General features: G+C 37.4%; 1 protein-coding gene across 1 annotated transcript in view; it reads right to left on the bottom strand.

Annotated features, from left to right (window-relative positions):
* The window catches only part of LOC140327515 (vomeronasal type-2 receptor 26-like), a 46,248-nt gene extending 22,291 nt beyond the window's left edge, over nucleotides 1-23,957 (bottom strand). The window contains exons 1-2 of the mRNA XM_072406905.1: nucleotides 23,863-23,957; nucleotides 4,323-4,614 (exon numbers count right to left, since the gene is read on the bottom strand). Coding sequence (XP_072263006.1) covers nucleotides 4,323-4,614; nucleotides 23,863-23,957 — 387 coding nt within the window. The remainder of the gene's footprint in view (nucleotides 1-4,322; nucleotides 4,615-23,862) is intronic.
* Between the last annotated feature and the right edge of the window lie 1,382 nt (nucleotides 23,958-25,339).

The following is a 25,339-nucleotide window of genomic DNA, read 5'->3' as shown; positions in this document are numbered from 1 at the left end:
ATTGGCACAGAGTGATCAGAAGGGCATGAATTGGCACAGGGTGATCAGAAGGGGATGAATTGTTAAATTTATACAGTTGATATAAAATATTTTACTACAGTATTTGGTTCAGAATCTTTTTTTTCTAGATTCTCCCCCTTTTAAAATTGGGTGCATCTTATATGCCGGAGCGTCTTATAGGCCGAAAAATACGGTACTTCTTTTCTTTAATATTTGTACACTACCTAGAGTGCATGTGCAGTACATGGTACAGTCCAGGTCTATGTTGGGAGAGGCCCATGTGGCCAGTGATCCCGTGCTGTCTGCCACAGTAGTATCCCTCCCTGTTTATTCTGTTCAGCGATGTCACTTGCAGCAGCATGGAGATCAAAGAAATAGCAGAATCCCCTGCTTCCTTTTAGTTGTGCAGCCTGAAATGTACTTTCTCTGCATCCCCAGCATGCATAGCTGCAGGAGATTTTAGGAGCAGATTAGTTCCTGGCTTCATTCTAAACTGCAATTGGCTGCTAAGACTTTATAGCCTTTCTGCTTCCAGTCACCAGTTGCCTTTTGTAGCGTTAAGCTGGGCTGACCTGCTGCTGGTGTGCTAATTTGTTATATTTACTGTTGCTGACCCTGGCTGATTCTAAACCTGTGATTGTATGCTGCCTGGACCGACCTTGTGCCGGTGACCCCTGTCTTTACAATTAGATACCTCTTCTGGTGGACGGAATACCTATGTATGACCTCTTGCTCTGTATTCTAAACTTGGCACCACTGGAATCCCTTGTATTGCATTACCCGTGGGCTCCTGGAATTTTGTCAGTCTTTCCCCAGATGCCATACTTTGTGCAAAGAAGTTCTGGGGGCAACCCTATGCTGATGCGATGCATCCCAGAAGCTGAGTGGGGACTTGCTATAGAGTGCAGGGATTGAGGGACTCGCATCTGGCGAGTGGTGCTGGACCGGGGCCTAGCAGTAGTGTTGGTGTTCCAATTCGGGTTGTCCTCATATTCGACCCAAAAATGGCTGTTCGATTACTGGTAGACCCAACCCACAAAAAACGAGATTTGACAGTAAAAGTTTAAAACAGTTTAAAAATGTGTTAAAAAAATAAAAACTTTTGTTAAATTAATATATTGAGCGTTTGTGTTTATTTAACTAATTTTTTTTATTTTTTTTTACAGGTTATTCTACAATGAAATGATATCTCCTACTATGTAACACACTTTCCAGCATAGAAATATTAGGATACATTTGTTAAATTTTTCTTTTATCCACTGCAAGAAAAATGTAACAAATGTATCATAATACTGTGCGTGTTACAGAGTAAGAGATACTTTCCGGCCGGGCATCTTCTCAATGATTGCAGCAGAGTCTGCAATCATTGAGAAGAGTTTGCGATCCCTGGGGCACTACTGAATAATTAACCTGTAGTCCCCCAGGGATCGTAGTGGAACTGCAGAGTTCATCTGCAGTTCAGTTCCCACGGTCACATGACCGCGGGAACTTTGCGGTCACAGCTGTGACTGCAGGCGATCCATGGGGCACTAAAGGTTGAATGGGGACAAGTTTCCCCATTCATCACATCTAGTGCCCTGTGTTCTTGGATAGAGAAACTGTATCCAAGAACACATACAACCAGTAAAGGGCTGCAAGAGCAATCTGATTGCTCTTGCAGCCATTAATAGTCCTTAAAAATAACCCAAATTGTCCCACCATTGACTTCAATGGTGTTCAAATTCGGCATTCGATCACCCGAACAAAATCTCACTATTTGATCGAATAGCTGTCCAATACTACCTAGCAGCCCATTGCAGGGATTTATATTATGCCAATAATGGAACCATGTGCTCTGTGAAATCCCCAATGTATTTTTTCATGGAAAGGAGCAATGCTGAATCACTACACTAAAAAATCTGTAGCAAACAGTAAAAGAGGTCAGGCGGGTGTTACTAGAGTCACTTTTAATGTTTATTCACTGCTGCAGGATTTAGCATTATTGTTGGCAATTTCCTGGCTTAAGAAAGTCGGGATTTTTTGTTAACCATTGGATGGGTTATCATCCACTGGTCATCATATTAGCTATTACTATGGTTTAAATTTCTCTCCACTGTCTATTTTCCAAATCTTTCATCAACAATGTTACCTTTCTCTTCTCCATAGATCTTAACACAGACATTTACTAATTGTGGAAACTTGATTCACTATTAAAGTAAAATTTTTCCAAAAGTTTGGGCATTTAATGGTTTAATTTTTCTAAAGAAATATCATAGTTTGGTTTTCCATATTTGTTTTTCATTTATCCTCAATAAGTGGTGGTGTCAATATAAAAATCATGATGTGTATTTATATTTCAGTTTTAGGAATGGTGTAAGAACCGTGCAGGATCTATATTGTGAGCATACGCTAAGTTATAGCTAGACTTTAATATGTGTTTTGTAAGAGCTTGTCTTTTGTACAGCTGAAAAGTTTGACATTCTTTGCAGGATATCTGACTGGAGACATATACTCTAATGTATCCTTTAGTAGAAGTTCCTGAAACTGTGAAATATGGGAAAACTAAAATTTGGGACCACAAGCCAAGCATGTGTTAAAAGAAGTTTCTAGTTATTCTTTCTCTAGAGAACTATTGATTTTTATTTTATTGAACTTTTTAACTGTAATCCTCCTGGAGAAATAAGGACTTCTGCAAATGAGGAGTAGAATATGTCTGGTAATTAGAATCTTCTTCAATACCATGTATTGGTCCGTATTCTCCACGTGTGAGTAAAATAATAATCTTATCTGATTTAGACCTCCAGTTTAATTTATCAAGTCAATCTTTGGGGCCCCCAAAATCAAGTTAATAGAATGGGACTGGTCCCAATGTATGTGTAAAAAATGGTCCTATGCAGAGCCATGTTTAAACCTTTGTATCTGTACTTTGCCCCCTTCACCTTTCCATCAGCCCTGACCAATCTCCTACGCCCTGCTGCTGAAAAACAGCCCCACCATGCTTCACTGTTGGGATAGTATTTGGCAGGTTTCCTCTACACATACAGTATAGAATTTAGACCAAAAAGTTAGTATTAGTTTCAGATAATTTGGTGATAAAACTGTGAAATATCACATTTACATAAGTATTCAGACCTTTTGCAACAACACTTGAAATCTAGCTCAGGTGACTCCCATTTCTCTTGGTCGCTGCTGAGATTTCTGAACCTTGATTGGAGTCTACCTGTGGTGAATTAAATTGATTAGACATGATTTGGAAAGGCCCACACCTCTCTATAGAAGGCAAAGCACGGATGAGGGGGAGCCTACAAAAATATTTTGCTGCACTGAAGGTTCCCAAGGGCACGGTGCCCTCCATAATTCCTAAATTAAAAAAGTTAATAAAGATTATTAAATACTTATTAAAGAGTCAGTTTCCTGACCAAGCTAAGCAATTGAGGGAGAGGGGCCTTAATGAGAGAGGTGACTGAGAGATTCTGTGGGGAAACAGGACTAAGTTTCAGAAGGACAACCATAACAGAACCCCCACTGATCAGGGCTTTATAGCAAATGGATAAATGGAAGCCTCTCCTCAGTGCAAAATTCATAAAAGCCCACTTGAAGTTTGCAAAACAGATTGAACTTTTTGTCTTCAATATAAAACGTTTTGTCTGGTGGAAATCAGGCACCACTTATCACCTCCCAAATACAGTTCAAACTTTGAAGCATAGTGGTGGCAGTAGCTTGTTGTGTCAGTGGTTTTTTAGCAGCAGGGACTGGGAGACTGGTCATGGTTGGGGGAAAGCTAAATGGAGCACAGTACAAAAATATCCTCAATAAAACCTGTTCCACAGTGTCCAGTGCCTTACCTTCCACATGAAATCAACCAAAACCCACATCTAAGAAAACAGAGGGGTGGTATAGGGATGTCCTACAAAGGTCCACCCAGAGTCCTAACTTAAACCCTATGAAACCTCTCGGGTATGACCTGAAAATGTCTGTCCACCAACGGTCCCCATAAAACTAGACTAAGCTTGGGAGGATTTGCTAAAAAATAGTAGAAAACCCTTTAATCCAGGTGTGCAACTCTTGTTGCTATATACCCAAAACGACTGGAAGCTGTAAGTTGCTGCCAAAGGTACCTCAACTAAGTTCTATGTATATAGTCCAAATACTTATGCAAATAAGATAATTTAGTTATTTATTTGTCTATTGTCTAAAAATCTGTTTTTGCTTTGTCATTATGGGATACCGAATGTGAAGTTAAACAAATAAAGTATCAGGCTGAAGAATACCAAAACTGAAAGAAGTAAAGAGGGTATACATTCTGAAGCCACTGTACATATTAGATTTTTATTGTTGCTTACCTGAGGGTATCCATACATATTCAGAATTGGAGCTATGTGCAAAGATGTTTCTGAAGACTGATCCCCAATCACACCAGCTAGCTTGTTAGTGTCCCAGCAGGAATAGTTGGGAATCAATAATCTATGGCCAGATAGAATACTTAGTACACTTTCTATGGCCTTATTTGCATTTCTGCAGGAATCGGTTGCATGATATCCCAGTGTCACATTAGGTAAAATATTGGTGTTATTATTGATCTCATCAATGGCAAACATAAAAGCCTGAAGATATCTGTAGTAACGTGGTACAGGTCTACAAGGAAATGAAAGCACAAAAACTGAAAAGGAGATATCACACTTATAAATAACATTGTACTGATTTCCTTAGGATAAGATTTATTTGAGGTTTTAGTGGAAATGCACAAATGTTTAATTAAAATATTCAAAATTTGGATTGATTTAGTAAAAAAGTTAAGGCTGATCAGTTTCCAAGAGATAATTCACTTAGCTGAACGAATGAGAATTCTGCAAATTTCAGCAACGTATCATATATATGCAAAATTGATGTTGTTTTCTTTTCACATTTTCTTGCATGGGATTTGATATTCTTTTCAAAATAAAATTTCACTGTGTTCAATAATATAAGTAAAATATCCCTTGCAGAGTGATTCTATTTAATTTAGTCAGTTCTAATATATGTGACTTTGTGTAGAGGTGACAAGTATAAGAGCTTCAAGAAATCGGATCAGTGACATCAGTTAAGTTATCACATGCTGAAATCTCACTGTAAACCTCTGGAGATAAGCAATCAGAGACACAGTGTGTTAAATCCTGCAGAAATGTCAGGCAGGGGTTAGCTTTCTGTTGTTGTTTTACGTTTGTTGTATGTATGATTGTTTGTATTGTACGTATTATAGGCTAACTCACCTGTACACATTAAAAGAAGGCTAGAATTATTCTATACTAAATTGCATGCATGGGGTAAGCATAAAACAAATGATATATTGTTCCTGCAGATATAAATTTACAAAATATACCTACTCCATACATAAAACTGGAGAGTCTAGTAGATTAAACAGCTCCTTCATATATATATACACACTGAATATTCCACCAATGATAAAATCCCCTTCCTTGACATGCTGGGTATTGAATAAAAAGTGTTGCACATTAATAAAACATCCAGGTCCAGAGCTAAGTTTCTGGCAATGTGAGAATAAAAAGACACTGAGACACGATATCACTTGTAGAGAATGACTTGCCATCACTGAGAAGTGTCACAGCCACATTTCATTTTCCTTTAAAACAAGATGTTGTACAGAAATGACACACTGAGAAGCTCCCTATGACTGGTTCTTCGAACAGTTCAATGATTTTATAGACTGTCTAGATAGTATATTTAGCGTGCTAGATTATTTTTTATTCATTGTATTGAAAGATCAAAAAAGGGAATGAATAGGAAAAATAACAAAAGAATTATTAACAGAGAATCAAATAGATTAGTCAAATATAGAAAAATACAAAAAATGAACTAAAAGCTAACAAATAATCCAAAAAATTCCAAACTTAGAAAGGCTTGGGGATGAGGCCTACTGATAGAGTATGAAAAAGAAGGATATTGTAATACAGTGTGCCCTGAGAGTTATAAAGAAAGATAGCACGGAACATGTTGATGGGCATCTCATCAGAAGAAATAAAAGAAATAAGAACAGACGCTAAGAATAGAGAGGGGTAGAATGGCAAAAAATCATATCAGGGTTGAATGCCTAATGTAGGCAACTATATACCAAGGACTTAATGGCCGAGGTTGGGCTAGAGAAGTTGATGGATCCAAGCCAATCAGAGATGTGCTTTCTCATTTTGGAAAAATGAAGAACCAAAGATTTCCAAGCTTTAGCCTTGCATTGTTTGGCCACATAAAGGACATAGAACATGAAATGGAATTTAGTTGACATTGGCAAGGCTATCACAGAATTTCTCCAGATAAGCTTCTGGAATAAAGTGACCAGAAGGTGATAGATTGATGGACTGAAAGGAGGGGGTGAATGGATTTTGCCACTATATGTACAACAGAGTCCCAAGAAGAGAGGACCCTCAAAAACCACTCAAGGGGAATAGCCTGGGACTAATAGACAAGTATGTGGGGTTGCATGTACCACTGGGAAAATAAGTTTTAGTTGACTTCCATGTCCTCTGTTTTTTGGACAGGCCTAATTTAGTTGAGAGCTAGAATTGCTGCCACGTGTTCTTAGGCAGCCCATTTCCTAGTTCCTCTTTCTTGCTGTTATAAGAGATTTAAAACCAAATTCGTGTGTACACATGACCACAAACAACAGCACTGTTCAGGCCTCGCAAAACACGGAAACATACATTAAATATATGACCAACCTTTTCTTCCAATAATAGCTGCAAAAAGGCCTAGGCAGGGTTAATTTTTGGCGCGTTTCGCGACATAGAAACTACTGCTTCTCAAGATCAAGATTCGGTAGGATGTAGGGATAGGTGAAGAGGAAGGTATAGTCAACTTGAAAATGCCACATGTAAATGCAGCAAAAAGTACAGCAATGGTAAACCAAAGGAGCACAGGCCCAGTTCCGAGTAGACTTCCATTACCATTCAAGGCACACTCGTGTGACCTGACCTTTGTACAATAACAGTCCAGAATGAGCTTTCCTGACTACAGTAAACTACAGTGCCCATTTCTACATAGATCTCTTTAATTATATATTTATATATTGCTGCAATAAGCTGTTATAGGATAGGCAACAGGGATAGGGAATGGGAACACACTATAATAATAATGGGTGAATGTTGGAATAGTATCAGAAATATTTTAAATTTAATGAGCAATAAATAGGATGAATAGTACAGCTACCAACTTCGTGAAGTAATTTCCAGGACCTTGAAAATGGAACTAATATTAAATTACTTAAAGGTCAGGGAGACCAAAAAGAACATGTTAAAAAAAAAAAGAAAAAAAAAAAAAGGAAATTATGTAATGTTTCTGCACATCGAAAGCACTGTCTGGTAAGTACAATATTAAGTCTGCTGCAAATGTTTGTGGTTATTTGCAAAGTCCCTGAACAACATGCATTGTCACCAAAATGATGATGATGGGAAGCTCCGGTGAAAGGGATTTGTGGGAACATGTCCTAAAAGAAATCAAATATGTTTCAGTAAAAGTCTAAAGGCTAAATTATAGGTGAAAAAAACGCATTTCAAATGCAATAAAGGAGCAGAAAGCTAAATTTGCGTCAGACTAGAGCCTTTTAGCAACCAATACTTTGATCAATAGTGAATTATCTGTTGGCAATATTATTTTAAATTTGTTTAAAAATCTGAATCTATGCATTGTATAGTCTGGAGACTTTTGTTGGCTGCATTTGTAAAAAAACAATGCAACAAATTACAGTTATCAAGGGATAGGTCCCCCTATGCAATAATAATGACCCATCTCCAGGGAAGGTACATGGCTGGCAAAGGTAATAGAGGGCAGTTAGCATGTGCCCCTTTCTGTTCATACCAGACCCATAGGAGACTGGATGACCCAGAAAAAAAAGGTGAGCAAGCATGTCTGTATCTGGCCACAAGCTCCCTCAACATTTGGGGTTCCATGTTCAGTGAAAGGGTCTCGTACCACAACCTGTTAGGAAAATAAATGTGGGAATTTATTGAAGAGCATATTAAAATTTAACAAAGGGTCTTATTATAGATAACCTCTCACCTGGGGAATGAAGGGGTATTTCCTGTGTGTTCCATGAAAGAGGTATAGTAGCAAAAAAATAAAGTCATATTTACATTTTTTTTATTAAAAACTCATACTATTCATAACTCATTATATTGCCCAGCAATGCAAATCCACATCAATCATAATGAGCAAGATTCAGTGATGTAACTTGCCAACTCACCTATGTAGTGCCAGATTGCCTGAATGGCAATACATAATTGTAAAACTAATATTGGCATCATGAGGAGGCAGCTATCTGGGGGCTCCCTTACTAAAAGGGGCTCCTAGGTTTCAATAAATCCCTCCCCCCCCATAACCATTAAGGTGACTGATTGCGGGAATGAAGCTTGGTCCCTTAACATGAGTCCCCCACTGTTGAAGAAGAATGGGAATGGAAAGTGGGGCAAACACTCACTGCTCCCCCTTTTTGGGTAATTGGGTGCCCCTATGGAATGACATATTGTTTTATTAAACAAACATGAGACTGTAAAAGGCCAAACATGGGAATTTGAAGGCCAAAATGAATTCTTTTCTATCAGGTGGTTTAAAATGTGTTTTTCTGATATTACTTAAACTTGGAATTATGGACAGACAAGTACGTAGTACATTCGAGGGTTTAGTTTTATAAAGTAGGTTTTATTACAGTGAACCCCAATCACCATAGATATCACGCAAAACACACAAATAAACTTACTAAAAAGTAAAAAAACTAATCTTATGCCAAAGATACATATCAATCCACATTTGTTACAGCAAAAAAATGTTAAAATTTTAAATATTTGGTCCCTTTATAACCCAAATCAACAAAGTAAAATCTCTTTCAATATAATCAGTAAAGTACAAATGTAGAAACTTGGTTTATCATTTTATTTTCATATTCTTGAAATGTTCTTAATAGTGAGTAGTTAATTATCAAGTTTTTTAAATTTATTATGCATTTCAAAACACCAAGCTTTATTTCACCAATATGTTCAAATTGGACAGATGTCATTTATTGAATTCCAAAAATATATCGTTATGCTTATGTAACTTTTTATTGTGTATCATTGAACTGTCTGTGTTTGAGTGCTTCTTTTAGTAAGTTACATTTTGAGTTTAAATCTGGTCTCACTATTATAATATAACATTTTAGAAAAAATATACATCCCAAAATCCTAAAATTAGAAGATATAATAGAAAATATCTCTACAAGTGCAGTGTTCTTCCCTGTAACACTCATATAAACTGGGATAAATGTGATCCAGACACTACAGAACACCAACATGCTGAAGGTGATATATTTAGCCTCAAAAAACTAATTGGTAAATTTCTGGCCAGGAAAGCCACAATTAAAGTTACAGCTGCTAGAAGCCCCATGTAACCCAGAAGAATGGAAAATGCCACCACAGACCCTTCATTACACTGAATGATTATTTTGTTCACATACAGATGAGTGTTACTATCTGGAAATGGAAGAGAAAAAGATAACCAAATGACACTAATTTAAACCTGAATGAAAGAACAAAGAAACAAACAGTTGGTGATTTTAACACTAATGAATGCTCTCCAATGGTTCCAGGTTTAGTGGCTTTAAATGCTGATTGGACCATGATAGTCTTGGCCAAGACTAAGGAGATGGCAACCGAGAAGATGATTGAAAATGATGTCCGACGTAGCACGTTGTGTGTTGTGTGTATTGGATGGCCCAGAAAGAAAAACACACAAATAAAACTTAACATGATGGAGGTGAGGAGAATGAAGCTCAGATTTTGGTTATTAGCTCTAACAAGTGGAGTGTCCTGAAATACAATGAGGATTGCTAAAATAGTGGAAGATTTAAGAAATATTATCGCTGAGATAATGGAAACCAAATATAATATGGCATCATTTGTGAATGCAAGATATTCCACAGGTTTTGGGTTTACACTTGTTGTTATTTGGCCACTGGTCTTCTGGGCATCTATGGCATGAGCCTTTTTCTGAAAAAGAACATTTTTTTTCTAACTCAATCTGTGATCTGCCTTATGTTAATGTGATGGTTCTTATAGGGGAAAGAGTATAAACTTCTTGTCACACTTACCTCTCCTGCACATGCGGGCAGTTCTGACTCTTGGCATGCCTACACTCCCAAGCTTTATCAGTTTCGCTGATCCCGCTGGCCAACCAGGAACTCAGAGACAGCACTCACAGTGTTCGTGCAACATGTCTCTACTACTGCCGAGTCCCCAGTTCCTCAGAGCTAGTTCCTGTACAACTGTTGCTTATTTCAGTTTTTCCTCTGTCCAGCTCCTGCCTGTTGTTTCCAGCCCATTCCCTTGTGTTGTTCCGGTGTTCATCTCTGCCTGTTGCTTCCAGTATCTCCTGTGTTGCCTGTGTCTGTAGTGGCCCCTGTGTCACTGGTGTCTATTTCTTTGATCCCTGGTATTTGACCCTTGGCTTGTGACCTGACCTCTCTTGCTTGCTGCCTGCCTTGACTCCAGCCTTCCTTGACAATTCTTCTGCTTAATGATTTTGTACCGTTTATCCTTTTGCCCTCCCTGGTGTGCCCAGGGACCGCAACCTGGCAGTAACCAGCAGTGCAACATCCTCACCACTAGGGGCTCTGGAGAAGACCTGGGTGCTGTTTAGGCTCACACCACTTTTGTGCAAGACGTAGCTCCCCTCCAGTGGCCATGTCTCCCCTAGAGTGACACTTCTTGAATCAAACAAAAAGCAGTATTCTGTTGTGTCATATCATTTAATACATCACCAATATGGAACCTGGAGGTCCATGATGTTAAATTTGACCTCTTTTGTGTAAACCACGAATCAGCCATCACTCTACCACCAGGTTGCTGCCTAAGAAAAAATAAATTATTTATGAGTGATCTGACTTCCTGGACCACCCAACTATGTTGTAGTTTTCTTTGAATCTCTTTGGAGGAAGTCATAGCATATACAAATAAGTAAATTGAAAATAAAACCATTAAAAATAATAATAGTAATATTAATTATTAAAACATAGTATAGTACATAGCCATTGTCACTCTTTCTTACCAATTATCCCTCTTTCCCTACTTATTGCTTAAAAATAAATAAATAAATAAATATGACACTACAGAGCTGACCTATTACTTAGCATCTGACCTGTCATGTATTAATAATCCTGGCTACCTTTGCCAAAGGCATAAAGTAAATTAAAAAATGATTTTTAAGAAATCCATTCTAGGATCATCCAAGATCTCCAATGATAGTCCATCATTGCCAGTCATAAAGAGGTTTAATAAAACAGACCCAATAAGGCAAGGAAATGCTCAGATAGAGGGCTGAAGTGAACTAACCCGCAGTGAAAAATAGAAGGAAATACCACTTGGCTCATTAGATATTTCTCCCTCTGAACACTGAAATCGCAGTTTTCAAAGCAGCACTGGTGAATTCCCCCTTCAAAACACTTATGTATCCTGGAGGACATTCTTCAGAACATGTAGATACAGGAACCTAAATATATGCCAAGGAGAAAGAGAAAACAGGCATTTTTGGCAGTATTTTTTTTAAAGTGTAACTAATTCATTCAAGGTATCATCACATGTACAACATGACCATATGTCTCTTTATTACCTGACGCGTTTCGCCTATAGAGGCTTCCTCAGGGGATAGAAAACAGAAACATATATGGTGTTTTGACCATGTGGTTTATACGAAGATGTTTGGGGATCTGAATATATGTGGAGCTGGAGAGCATCCAGATAAATGTTTCAAGAATATGTATGTGTGTCATTTATATTCAAACTTGTGTCCCTATTCAGAGTTGGTGATAGTATGATTTATTAAGGGTAACATTTACATCCGTAATATTATCTAAAGGTTTTTAACCCTGAAGTTCAAAACTTTCAGAGCAGGTGATAAATGGTGAAAACAGGCTTCAGGATTGGGAACCTTTAGTAACCAATTTTTCGTGGTCGTTGTGAAAGGTATAGGGATGTGAAAAGTACGAATGGTACGGGAACCTAAATGCAAAGAAAAGACTTTAGAAGAACTGAATAATTTGTCATCCTGCAACCATGATATGTTGACTCTTCCATAGATAAAGTACACATCCATGTAACAATTATGCATGAAGCATGCAGATATAATGGGCCTGTTTTATTAAAGCTCTCCAAGGCTGGGGAGGATACACTTTCATCAGTGAAGTTGGGTGGCAGATCCAGCAACTGGAATGGATCTGGTCCAGGATTTAAAACATTTGTTAGCAAATAGCAAATTACTTTGAAGAAATCCATTCGATGTTTGCTGGATCACCCAGATTCACTGATGAAGTTGTATCTTATCCAGTCTTGAAGAACTTTAATAAATCAGTACCAATGTGTCAAATCTGGTCTTTGTTAACTGAAATTCAGCAATATCATTTTGCTGGGGAGGCCACAGAAATTTTTTGAAACACTGTGCTTACTTTATTAAAGCCCAACACTGGAGTGGATTATTATTATGGGGGAAGCTGGGTAATCCAGCAAAACTAGAAAAGATTTGTTCTAGGAATAAAAACATTTGCTAAACAATAGCAAATTATTTTAAGAAATCCTTTCCAGGTTTTGCTGGATCACCCAGGGTCTCCCATGATAGTACGGGTAGTCCCCGAATTAAGGACATCAAACATATGGACGACTCCTAGATAGGAGGGGGCGGTTTGCATGACTTGCAGAAGAAATCTTTTTCTAAACACAGCTGAAGTTGTGGGTGATCTTAAGAGCTGAGCTGATCTGCAACCTCTTGTAACTCTTTAATGTCCAAGAAAAACTCTGCAGTTGTTTTGTTTTGCATATCAAACCACAGCTTGCTCCAGAAGTTAATGAATGTCTAGGCCCCATAAAGTTTTTTTTTTTTTTGCTTTGTTTGTGTTTAACTCACAATGAGGATTTTATACAGTAACTGACACCACACTGCCTAATAATATATTGAGACAAACATCTGTCCTAATTGCATTTAATAAAATAATGTTCATGTTCTGACTTACATACAAATTCAACTTAAGAACAAACCTACAGTCCCTATCTTGTATGTAACCCGGGGACTACCTGCATATCTTCTCCAGGCTTGGAGAGCTTTAATACAATAGGCCCAATGTTCACAGACAGCATATTTAAATCTTTATTGATTGCATCACAAATTCCAATGGGTCATAACTTTACATACGCTTAATTTAATGTTTTTGGGGGGGGTTTTTTAACAGCTTGGAAAATTTCAGAAAATTGGATTGGATTGGAGTCAAGATGGTGATATATAAGTATGGTATATTAAGGTCTACCATCAAACTCACTGCTTCTGTGACATACTGTAATGGGAAAACCAAAACCTTAGAATAAAAAATTTTGACCTTCATAAATCTAGTTTATCATTGAAAACAATTAAAATGTTAAATCCCTAAAGGTTCTACATTCATCTGTATAAATATTAATACTCAAGTATAAACCCCACTGTCATACTGCTTAGTAAGGAGATTATTTCTGTCTCCCAGGAAAGAACATAAAAAGGAAATCAGTCCCAGAAAGACAGTAAAAAAGGACCTTGTGAGGATGCTGGAGGAAAGTATCTGTATTTGCAAAAATTTGAGATCTATTTTGACGTGATCTGAAAGACTGTTCAGCAGAGAGGAGATCACTGAAATAAAGTCATAATGTTACAGGGGGCAAAGATCTTACCTTCTAGAGAAATGTCCTCTGGTCTAATGAACCCAAGATTAAACCGCTTGGTCATAATGACCATTGTTATGTTTGGGGTATAAAGGGCAAGGTGTGCAAGCCAATGAATACAATTTAAAATGTCAGCATGGAGGTTGGAACATCTTGTTATNCCACGTGGTTGACACATTTTTGATATTAGTAGAAAAACCCAATGCGTTTCGCAGGAGCACCCCACTTCGCTCCTTCCTCCAGGCATTTATCTCCCGGATATCGGATCGCTAATACGAATGCGCGACCGATAATCCGATTTTGCTTGATGAATCAGGGGCAATATCTCAAAAGCTCAGCCTGGAAGTTGAAACCCAGTTGCAAATGGATCTTTAAATGTACAATGACCTTAAGCTCCAATGTTGTAACAAAATGGCTTTGGGAAAACAAAGTCAAGGTATTGGAGCGGCCATCACAAAGCACTGACCTCAGTCCAATCGAAAATTTGTACGCAGAACTGAAAAAGAGTGTGCAAGCAAGGAAGCCTATGAAACATAAAGGCAATAAAATTTAAAAAATCTGTCTGTGAATACTGTTGGAAGAAATTTGGCCAAAATAAACAATTTGATTTCACCCTGCATATAAACTTCTAAATGCCAACTGTAAATTGCTGTTCATTGAAGCACTGACCTCTCTGTTTCCAGAGTATTTAATCTTTAAAGATAGCAAGCCGTCTATTTTCAGAGGCTGATGCATTAAATATTCCAAGGTGTTTCAAGGTAAATTTCCTATCCATAAGTAGTCCATAATTATAAATGTAATAGAGTGTCGTCATTTCTCTTCTTTCAATAAAATACACTTGTCCCCCAGTGGAATCCTTGAAATTAACTCCTAATTTGTCCTAGAAAAATACATTTTTTTCCTGTAATAATAATAAAAATACACACATTGGAGAGGATAGACTATCAGGGGAGAACCTGGGTGATCAAACAAATCTGCAATGGATCTGGTGAAGCCTGAAAATATTTGCCCACTAATGGCAAATAAGGATCCATTCTAGGTTCGTTAAATTACCAAAGTTCCCCCATTTCCTTTTCAGTCTTGGAGAGCTTTATTAAATCATTTCTTACTATGGATTTTATGTAGAATCTACAGCATCTTATATCTGCAGTTAGATACACTATTTGCTCCAGGGGTGATAACACTGAACCCCCATATCATTGGAGCAGTATGTTGTGTTTTCGGATGCAGTAATTGGCACATTCAATTATTGTAGGTGTTTGGGGGTTTGACACTTAGTAGCCACTACTTTGGGTGATATTGGAATAAAGGAAGATCTAGAAGCGACAGCAAGAGCGGCAACAGATAAAAACCTGGGAAAACCATAATTTGATATTCTAACTGATAATTCTTGAGAAAAGAGTCCCAGCTTTTCTGACCACATCCCAGGTGGCTCAGCCCCCCATATGACTTTACCTTTAATATAAATTTATAATTTCTTGTGTTTCCTGATATATGATTCCTGCATGTGTACAATTGCATTTCATGCAGAGCATGTGCCATGGCATGAACAGACCAATAAACCTGATATGTTGTTCCAAAAATTTCAGTGTAGTAAATGTAGTCAGGAAGCTCAGCTTTTAATGTATTGTGCGGTTACATTTGTGAAGTTTATTTCCATAATAGAACTCAACTGCCTTGTTCAGTAATGGATAGGAAGTTGTGCATCCAAAGTGAATTGCAGCAATAAATTCTAGTAAAGTGTCATTTGTATTATTTGCTGGGCTCATGCCCTCTAAAATGTTTTTCAAATGTGGCATGGCTTAGTGGCATAGCGTTTAGCGAAAACACAAGACTACCATGGAGTGATGATTTCTCTTGTGTATTTGGTGAAAGCTGAGGAATTGGATTTGTTGGAAAAATGAATGAATGAATGTCTTCTTATGGCCAACCCCACTTTCATTTTCAATAAAATATATTGGGAATAATGAAATGGTTCCACAAAGTACAACAATATTAGAAATTAAATAATTATCTGAATTTTTCTATTTATGTTAAACAGTTGTCTACTGGTCTGACAAGCTGGTAAGCTTATTGTATACTCAATACAGATGCCATGATCAGCAGTCTGTTTTCGTAGCTCTTGAATTTGTTTCTCTCCGGCATCATCATCAGATGTGATAACACCAATCCATTTCCAGCCAAAATGTTTTAACAGTTTAGTAATTGCCAGATACAAGTCCCTATTCATCCCCTGTAGTGCCCAAAGATCTTAGTGGAATCTCTAAAGTCCTTGGACATGCATCCGCCATTTCAGAAAAAATTGTGATTCGTTACCATGAATCGCAAGGAAATTCGGATTCAGATAGAATTCCACTTCGTCCGCTTAGATTCTCTCATTTCTAATTGTCATGATTCTGGCAGGAGTAGATGGGAATTGGGTATCTCTGTCCAGACAAAATGCACAAGATACACTCCATGGCCTTAACCACATGTCTACAGGAGTCGGTTGCATGATAACCCAGGATCACGTTAGGTAAATTATCAGAGTTTCTGTTGATCTCATCAATAGCAAACCCAAAGGCTAAGAGGTATCTGTAATAGCGAGGTACAGGTCTATGAAGAAATAAAAAAGAATGATTTCTACTTTCACATCTAATGCCATCATGAAAGCTTCTGCAGTACTTTAGAACTGACAGTGGCTTTGTGTATTGTCATAACATACCTGTTTTAATGGAGGAATTGGGAATTCCAATCTATAACTCAACTGAATGGCGACTATTCATTGATAGCTCAAAGCGGAGCTTAAAGTGTGTCCTCCTTCCTTCATGGTCAGCAACCATGAAGGAAGGAGGGATGCCATAGAGTAACAATAAATCCTTTGTATGAACAAAAGAAATTTAGATAAACAGTACCATTCATGTTTTTATTTCATTTTTTTTTTCATTGTATTTAAAATTTGTATGTTTTTTGACAAAAATAGAGGGCACCCTGTATTGTAAAAATTGAATGTGGTAGCTAAAATCTGGGGTCATTTCTGGATTCACCACCCAAAAATTAGTAAAAAAAACAAGTGTAAGTGCATTCCCCAGTGTTTTAGGAGGTAGATAGAGTGATTAAAAAGTACGAAAAAAAATTACAGACAAGTGGAGAGTGGCAACAATCCATCTATAGAAGGAAGTTTTGGGAACTGTGTTCACATCTTCTTTTGGCATGCATTGATTTCATGATGGCATGGTGCTAATCATACCTATATATGGCTGGGTAGCAGAAATAGAAACAAAATTCAACATTTTAAAGCGTAATAAACCCAAGAGTAAAATATTGCAGCTTACTTCTTAGATGTAATGGCTACATTAGTTTTTTTTGATCATGTGTATTAAAAATATTTTTACCAGGTGATCCTACCAATATTTTACTTTTTTGTCCTGGACTGACAATACTCTCTCACTGTACAGGAGCAACATTGTCAGTTTTTTTGTTTTTTTTTAGAATTCAAATTTTAAACAACCATTTTTAATGTGTCTGTAAATCTAGTATGAGATGAATATTATGAATGTAATTTTGGGCCTCCTCCAAACAAGGTAGTTTACTAGCTGTATGGTGTTAATTTATTTGTGGTGAATAAGTTGAGTTGGGGTGAAAAAAATCAGCATAATAAAATTCAATTCAACACAAGATAACCACGTGGTTGACACATTTTTGATATTAGTAGAAAAACCCAATGCGTTTCGCAGGAGCACCCCACTTCGCTCCTTCCTCCAGGCATTTATCTCCCCATCCCCCTTCATTCCCTTTAAAAAGAAACACTAGACACATGAATGTGGTCAAATAGTGAATGTTTATTAAACACATCAATTTTAAAGAAAAACTTTCTCTTAACTTTATAAACATATCATAACAACAAGTGCAAAATTATTATCACAGTTCCACAACTTTTTACCAGTAGCTCGGCACAGTACCACCACCCCCCACTAACTGCAGATCCTGGAATGTATTGCCCAGATTGCCCTCTCACCGGCTTTCCCGCTTTTGAAAAGAAAATCTTTGATGGCATTCCACCATCATGACCTTTGACCTTCCAACACCTAAGGATACCCTATACCATGATGGGTTCCCACCACCATTTGGATCTGGAAGGTAACATTGGGTCACCCAGGGCATGGAGTCTAAGGGGCACTTGGTCTTCACCAGTGCACCCAGTGAATACCGGGCTCTTTGCTGCTAAGTGCCGCCAAGTTGCAGCCCCCGGGGTTACTCCACCAAAGAGCGGATCAACAGGAGTAGGCTTTAGTGAGGAGACAGCCAGAGAGACAGGTACGATCACAAGTGCTTAACAGCCAGCGCAGTGACAACAACCAGGCAGGAGGCCATGGCATAGTCAGAATCTAAGCAGAAGAACAGGGCAGTCAAGGCATTGTCAGTATCCAAGTAGAAGCACAAAAAAGCACAATTACAAAAAAAATGGAAAAAAAAACGTTTGTGGCTGTTAACCAAGTGAAATCACAGCAGTTAGTTCTAAGTATACACAGGGATTATGTATCATTGCATCTAACTCCACCAGTTAGCACCAAGGGCTGTCCAGGTGTTCCTTGATGCCCCCGATCCAGGACTGGGAGGAGATTCCCAAGGGCACCATCCGCTGTATCATCAAGGAGCCCAGAGGTAGTCAGCAATGTCAGACACGTGGGGGCGTTATACACGCTACTGACCCACATTAAGTTGTGATGAAATTAATACAAATTGTATTTTAGTTTTGATGTTTTGACTTGCAGAATGATTTTTGGATCTAGCTCATATATAGATAGATTGGGGTTTCCCTGCTCTTTCGTGCGCAGAAGAGAGGCTTGATGGGGGGAGGGGGGCATGACTTGCAGAAGAAAACTTTTGCTGTTCTGCAACCTCTTGTAACTCTTTAATGACCAAGGCAAACCCTGTAGTTGTTTCTTATTGCATATCAAAGCACGGCTTGCTCCGGATGTTAGATTTTTTTTTTTTTTTTTGCTTTTTTTGTGATTAACTCACAGCGAGGATTTTACACAGTAACTGACACCACACTGCCTAATAATATGTTGAGACAAACATCTGTCCTCATTGCATTTATTAAAATATTGTACATGTTCCGATTACATACAAATTCAACTTAGGAACAAACCTACAGTCCATATCTCTTATGTAACCCGGGGACTACCTGTAGTTGGCACTTTTTTAATTAAGTAGTATAGCACTGCATAAAACAAAAAACTTTTTTTTTAATTTTTTAATGTATTAGTTTGATTGGATTGAGCAGTAAACTCCTATGTAAAAATATATAAACGTTAAAAAGTTAGCGCATGGTTTTGTCAGTTTGATCTTTGTAAAGCAGCAAAGTTTTATTTTATTTATATATTTTTTTAAAGAAAGTACTACCGAAGCCACTTTTATGTATCGGTATACCACTGTGTATTACTATAAAATATGATTTTCTTTATTTTTATTTTCTTTAGCTAGTTGAGTTTTAATTTAGCAAAACCTAAAGCTTATTCTGTCAACTGTCTGAAACAGAATGAATAACTTTAATTACAAGGAAAAGATTAAAAAAATGAATTGCTGAATTTGTAGCGTATCCTTTATCCAGTAATCCAAACCGCCAATTACTTTTGTTGATTTCATGGTGTCTGAGCTATAAGCGAAGGAGGCGTGACGCTGGGTGTGTATGAGGCGGAGACCCTCGGGGACTCATTGCATCATTTCCCACGCGGGCGTCTTGCTTAGCCGATATTCTGAGACTGCAAACTAAAAGGAGATCATTACGGAAATATCCAGACTGACTCACAAAGCAGATTTTTAACACTTTGAAGAAATATTTTTCCTATAGCTCTGGTTAAGCTACAATCGTAATAAATGAATAGAATTGTATTATATGAAAGTATTTAAATATAATATAATGTAAAGTAAAGTAATATAAAAGTATAAATATAAAGTGTTGTAAAGTAAAATATATTAAAAATTAAAAAATATAATAGTATTGTAAAATATAAAATTTATTGTATTTTACAGGAAATATTATTTCCCATAAAGGAATTATTTAAAAGGAATCTCCAACTAAAATAAAGGTTCACTTGCACAGTCTGGGCCCCTTTCATTTTCCTACATTCCAGTGCAAAATATGGCATGAAGTTTTTTAGGCTTATTTAATATTATGGCAAGTGGCACAATCAAAAAGCTTTTACCAAACTGAGTGCTGGAACATTAAATATAAAGTGTACCTGTAATGCATGGAAAAAGGCCTGCTCTATTATAGCACTCCAAGACTGGAGAGCATGGGAACATGGGTGATCCAGCAAACCTGGAATGGATTTCTTAACAGGTGATGCCAATGTGAGCCTATAGGTGATCAGATGCTCTATTAAAATGAATGCAAAAACTGATCACAACTTTTTTTGCCACAACAATCACTTTAAAAAGCAAGAGTCAGCAGCTATAGATTTACACCATGCCTGCAAAGAAGTAAAAGTGGATATTGCATTGAACTTAATCGGGGTACAAGAAGCACATACACATGATCTCCATTGTTATGGGCTTTGACATTTTACACTTTATATGCACACAACTATAAGTGTCCATCATGCTGAAAAGTGCAGATTTTTTTTTTTGGAGTTGACCACCATTTATATAAATGTGATGGACTCCAATATGTTGTGATCTGTGTTTACATACCAATGCCATTTTGCTGGCAACAGTCTTTTAACCCCTTTACAAATATCTGGAAATTACAATGTTGAGTCTATGCACAAGGCTTTGTAATAATAAGTCAGAGCTGCAGAATCCAGTAGGGAGGGGAGAGAGAACGAGTTCAGATTGTGACATTGTGTGCAGCTGTACGCCGTCCTATGGGACCTCGCGTAGGCTTGCAGACACTCAGCCTGTATTATGTGGAAATCAAAATGCATTTATTAATATTAAAAAAGAAAAACATGGGGGTGGACACTGCTGATCTTTTCAAAAAATGCTAACTGCCTAGCCCTTATGATGACCCCATGTTGAGTGACGGATTTGAAAGAAGTGTTTTTTTTTCTTCAATCTGCATAGGGATGAATGACTGAGAAAACTTTAGAACCAGAGGAGCAAAAACCAGCAACCTGGCAGTTACTATTTATTAGGATAGAACCATCCATGGCAGCCTTCTAGTTTTCCTTATGCATGAGAAGATATAGGTTGCGGAGCGGTTACCGCTTCCTCGGGGGAGGTCCTACTCACTGTGACAGCCCCATATAGAATGAATGGGAATGGCGGTGAGCGATACTGTCAAATCTGCAGTTCTTTAAGAACCAGCTAAGCAGTACAAGTGAAGGAGCCATACCAGGAGCCCTGCGGGATCACTCGATTCCAAGTCAAGTCTGAACCTGCACATACTCGGTTATTAGAGCATTTGAAACATCTTTTTATTGCATTATAAATAAATAATGTAAAATTGCAGACATTTTTTAATAAGTGGGGAACTGTTGAGATGACCAAACAAATAGCAAATTGTAATTGATTTAGATACAACACAAGTGATCTACCATTAAATAATATAATAAAGAATGTAACGCATACAGAATTTTGCTCGATATTTTGTAATCGACTACACTCATTGATTTAACCATTAGATGGATCTATCTATTATCAAACAAAGTGATCTAATAAAACTGATCACTTAATTGGTTGGAATAATATTCAAAGGTGGGGGGGGTTGCAGAACTTTTTTTGCCTTACCTGGTGACCATTTTCCTTGGGACTCAATGGGTCGGATTTATCAAAGTTGTCCAAGACTGGAGAAGATAAACTATAATGGGAGAACCTGGAATGGATCTGGTCCAGGACTGAAACATTTGCTAACTAATAGCAAATTATTCCAGATATGCTAGATCACCCAGGTTCTCCCATGATAGTCTCTCTTCTCCAGTCTTGTAGAGCTTTAAAAAATCAATCATCAATGTGATGGGAACAGGTGGGGAGAAGTCGTTCAGAGTAGCAGAGTGTCACCAGGATATACCAATGATAGACATGGACATTTATTGTTACTGAATCATCAATCTGTTCCTTTGATTCTCCCATATCCTGAGGAACTGACCGGAAACAAGAATGCCGATCTGTTGTGATTTCACCCCAAGATTACTAATCTACAGACTTGTTCTGGGTCAGTGACCAAGAAGGGTTTTAAGCAGAAATAGCCATGCTTAGGAGCCCAGCAGCGATGGCTTCTCTATGTATAGAGAAAAGATTGTCCATTGGGTAGGAAACGAAATACTGAAAGGGACTAAAAGTGCTGCTGTATGAACAGTATTAGTGTTATTTAGCTTGTCAAGCAGCACTAGGGTCTGGTCAGGACCCCAGATCTGCATGGGGTTTGTATGTTCTCACCTTGTCTGGCTTTCCTAACACATCCTATAGACATACTGGCTTCCTCCTAAAACTGACCTTAGACTATATCTAAAGATTAGATTGTGATTGAGCTCCTCTGGGGAACAGTTAGTGACATGACAAAAAAATTTGTACAGCACTGCCTAATATGTCAGTGTTATTTAAATATATGATAATACCAAACATAGATGGAATGAAAAAAAAACAGCAGTGACGCCTGCTGGCTGCTAGAAGGCACTGCACCTCAGAAAAAAAGATGCAATAGGCCTGATTTATTAACCTCCCTAGCGGTTCATTGCTGTCCAGTTTTATATGTCTAAACATTGTTTTTCATGAAAATTTATTTTACAGTATAATATAATAGTATGAGTATAATAAAGTTTGAAACACAAAATCGTGTAAAAATAATAAATTAAAATTTAATATATATATTATATATATTATATATATAATATATATATATAAAAAAAAATTTTATTTATTTTATTTATTTTTTTTAAAAATACATATTATACTCATACTATTATATTATACTGTAAAATTAATGTTCATGAATACAATGTACTGCTTTTACACATAAAAATCCAATGTATTGCATTCAATACAGTTTATTTGTATTAAATGCAATACAAATAGATTTTGAATATCCCGCCCTGCCGGCAACGTACACATGCACTGATGTCACCATGAATTCCCCCGGTGTCTCATCGTGTGCAGAAGACGCCGGAGGAAGAACCCCCAATGTGACTCAGGGTTACCGCTTTCAGCAACTTTTTTCTACCCTGAGTCACACTCAAGGTTACCGCTTGGGAGGTTAAAGCTATTCAAGACCAACATGGAATAACCTGAGTGATCCAGAAAACCTGAAACTGGTCTGGTCCAGGATTAAAAACATTTGGCAACTAGCAAATGATATTAGTTGTATCACCCAGGTTCAGGGCCAATGCATTTAAACTCATACAAGATCTCAAATATACCTATGCGTATGTCATATATATTTATTGGGGAGTACATAATATAGAAAGGGTTAGGAGCTATCCATGTTGTATTTTTCTTTCTGTGTCAGTCACTCTTTGTAGGACTAAACAAAAGTTTTAGATTCAGTTGCATTATAACCCTAATTTGGCTCCCACCCTATTCCTATTCCTGGTTCGCAACATTTATAAATTCTATGTAGCGGCTGCAGGTGGTTTTCACCATTTCTGCTTGAACACTAGAGGGCACCAGACTTCCTGCTTATAAGAAAACTTCATGTCCCATGATTCCTTGCACTGTGTATCATGGATGGAGGTGTTACACTTGTAGTCTTAGCTCTGTACAGCACCATGGGGTGGCCACAAATGAAGACAATCTGAACGGGGCATGAATTGTAGCCACAGGCAGTAAGAATATACAGTTCTCTGCAAATGATAAAATGAGTTTATGGGGACTAATTGAACATATTGAGATAAAAAGATAAAGGAATACAATTTTTTTTCACTTTAGCCTACTCTAAATTTAGAGGCAAAATGAAAACTTGACAGTCGTGCATGCATTCTGCATCCTTTTAAGGTTCAAGATATGTACAGGGGGTAAACTTGATTTCCTGTTACTCAAAGGAATCCATGTATAAAGCAGTAAATCTTACAATCAATAAAATTGTCCCTGGTGGGAATCAATTACTGCCCATAAAACACATGAACTTGGAAGATTCTGGACAAAAAAACTTCAGTTAACCTCCCCAGCGGTAACCCCAAGGTAAAAAAAAGATGCTGGAAGCGGTAACCCCGAGTCACACTCAGGGAAGGGAAACCTATACAAAAACAATATTAAATAAAGCGCTTACCTGATCCGCAGGCATCCTCCATCATCCTTTGTGTGTTCTTTCTTCCTTCGGCCGGCGTTCTCTGCACCCAATGAGTCACCGGTGCGTACGGACATTCCATTTAGGGCGGGGCGGTAAATTCAAATATATTTGTATTGCATTCAATACAAAATAACTATTGAATCCAATACAGTACATTTATATGTGTTATATATAGGTATACTATTAAGTTATACTGTAAAATGAATTTTCATTAAAAACAATGTACCACTTTTAGACATATATAACTGGACATAAATGAACCCTCCAAAGGTTAATGTCAGATTCACTGATTTATATATAGACTCCAAAGGATTTACCAACTCACTGTTAGGGTATACAGGAAATTTTTTTACCTTGATCTTGGGACTAAAACATCCAAAGATTGTTTACTAGAAGCAGCTTGCAATATTTAATCCGAGAGAACACAATTAATAAAGATGTGTATTCTAACCGGGCTCTGAGGTTTCAACTTTTTAGAAAGTTTTGCAATTGATAGTTTTACAAAAGATCCACTAGATGGCAGCAGTGTGCAATCATATACATTCTTATGTGAAAACACCAAGCAACCTGTACATATTGCAACAAAATACAAAACTGATGCTCATCGAGTTTGCATGTGTTGTGCCCAACAATGGTATACTAAAATCATTTAAAAATTGTTAATTGTTAATGTATATTGTTTTGCATTAACTACATGGTGGCTCAGTGGTTAGCAGTCTGGCCTTTGCAGCGCTGGGTTCCAGGTTCAAATCTCAGCCAGAGCACCATCTGCATGGAGTTTGCAGGTTCTTCCGGTGTTTGTGTGGGTTTCCTCTGGGTACTTTGGTTTCCTCCTACATCCAAAAACCATGCAGATATGTTAAAAGGCTTCCCCCTAAATTAACCTTAGACTGTAATAAAGAAATATGACTATGGTAGAGACATTAGATTGTGAGCCCCTTTGAGGGACAGCTAGTGACATGACTATGGACTTTGTACAGCGCTGCATAATATGTCTGCACTATATAAACCCTGTAAAATAATAACTACATTTTATACTATGCTTGTAGACAGTACTGGAGGATATTATATTTAAAATCACGGTTGTTCATTAACACAAACCTATAAAAACATTTCCTTGATTAGTACCCAAGTTGTCTGCCTCTAGTTGCACATTTTCAGGGCTTTATAGAACAATCTGTTTGAAATATGGAATGCATTTTTCAAATGTTCCACTAGATGGCAGTGTCGCACCTCCTATTTCTATGGCTATGATAAAATAAGTCATTTTACATTCCATCGAGAATTGTGATTCTGCATCTGTTAATGGTCAACTGCATATTTTTTTTATTATTATTTACAAGCTTATACTTGGATATTTTATTAGTCTAATACATATCTTTTTTTTGTTAAAATTAAATAAATTATTATATTGATGTTTCCCCATGCTGTGTAAAATGACATACCAGTTTACTTT

Source organism: Pyxicephalus adspersus, chromosome 3 (genome assembly GCF_032062135.1).
Source record: "Pyxicephalus adspersus chromosome 3, UCB_Pads_2.0, whole genome shotgun sequence".
NCBI lineage: Eukaryota > Metazoa > Chordata > Amphibia > Anura > Pyxicephalidae > Pyxicephalus > Pyxicephalus adspersus.
This window is presented reverse-complemented; position numbering and strand designations above follow the sequence as displayed.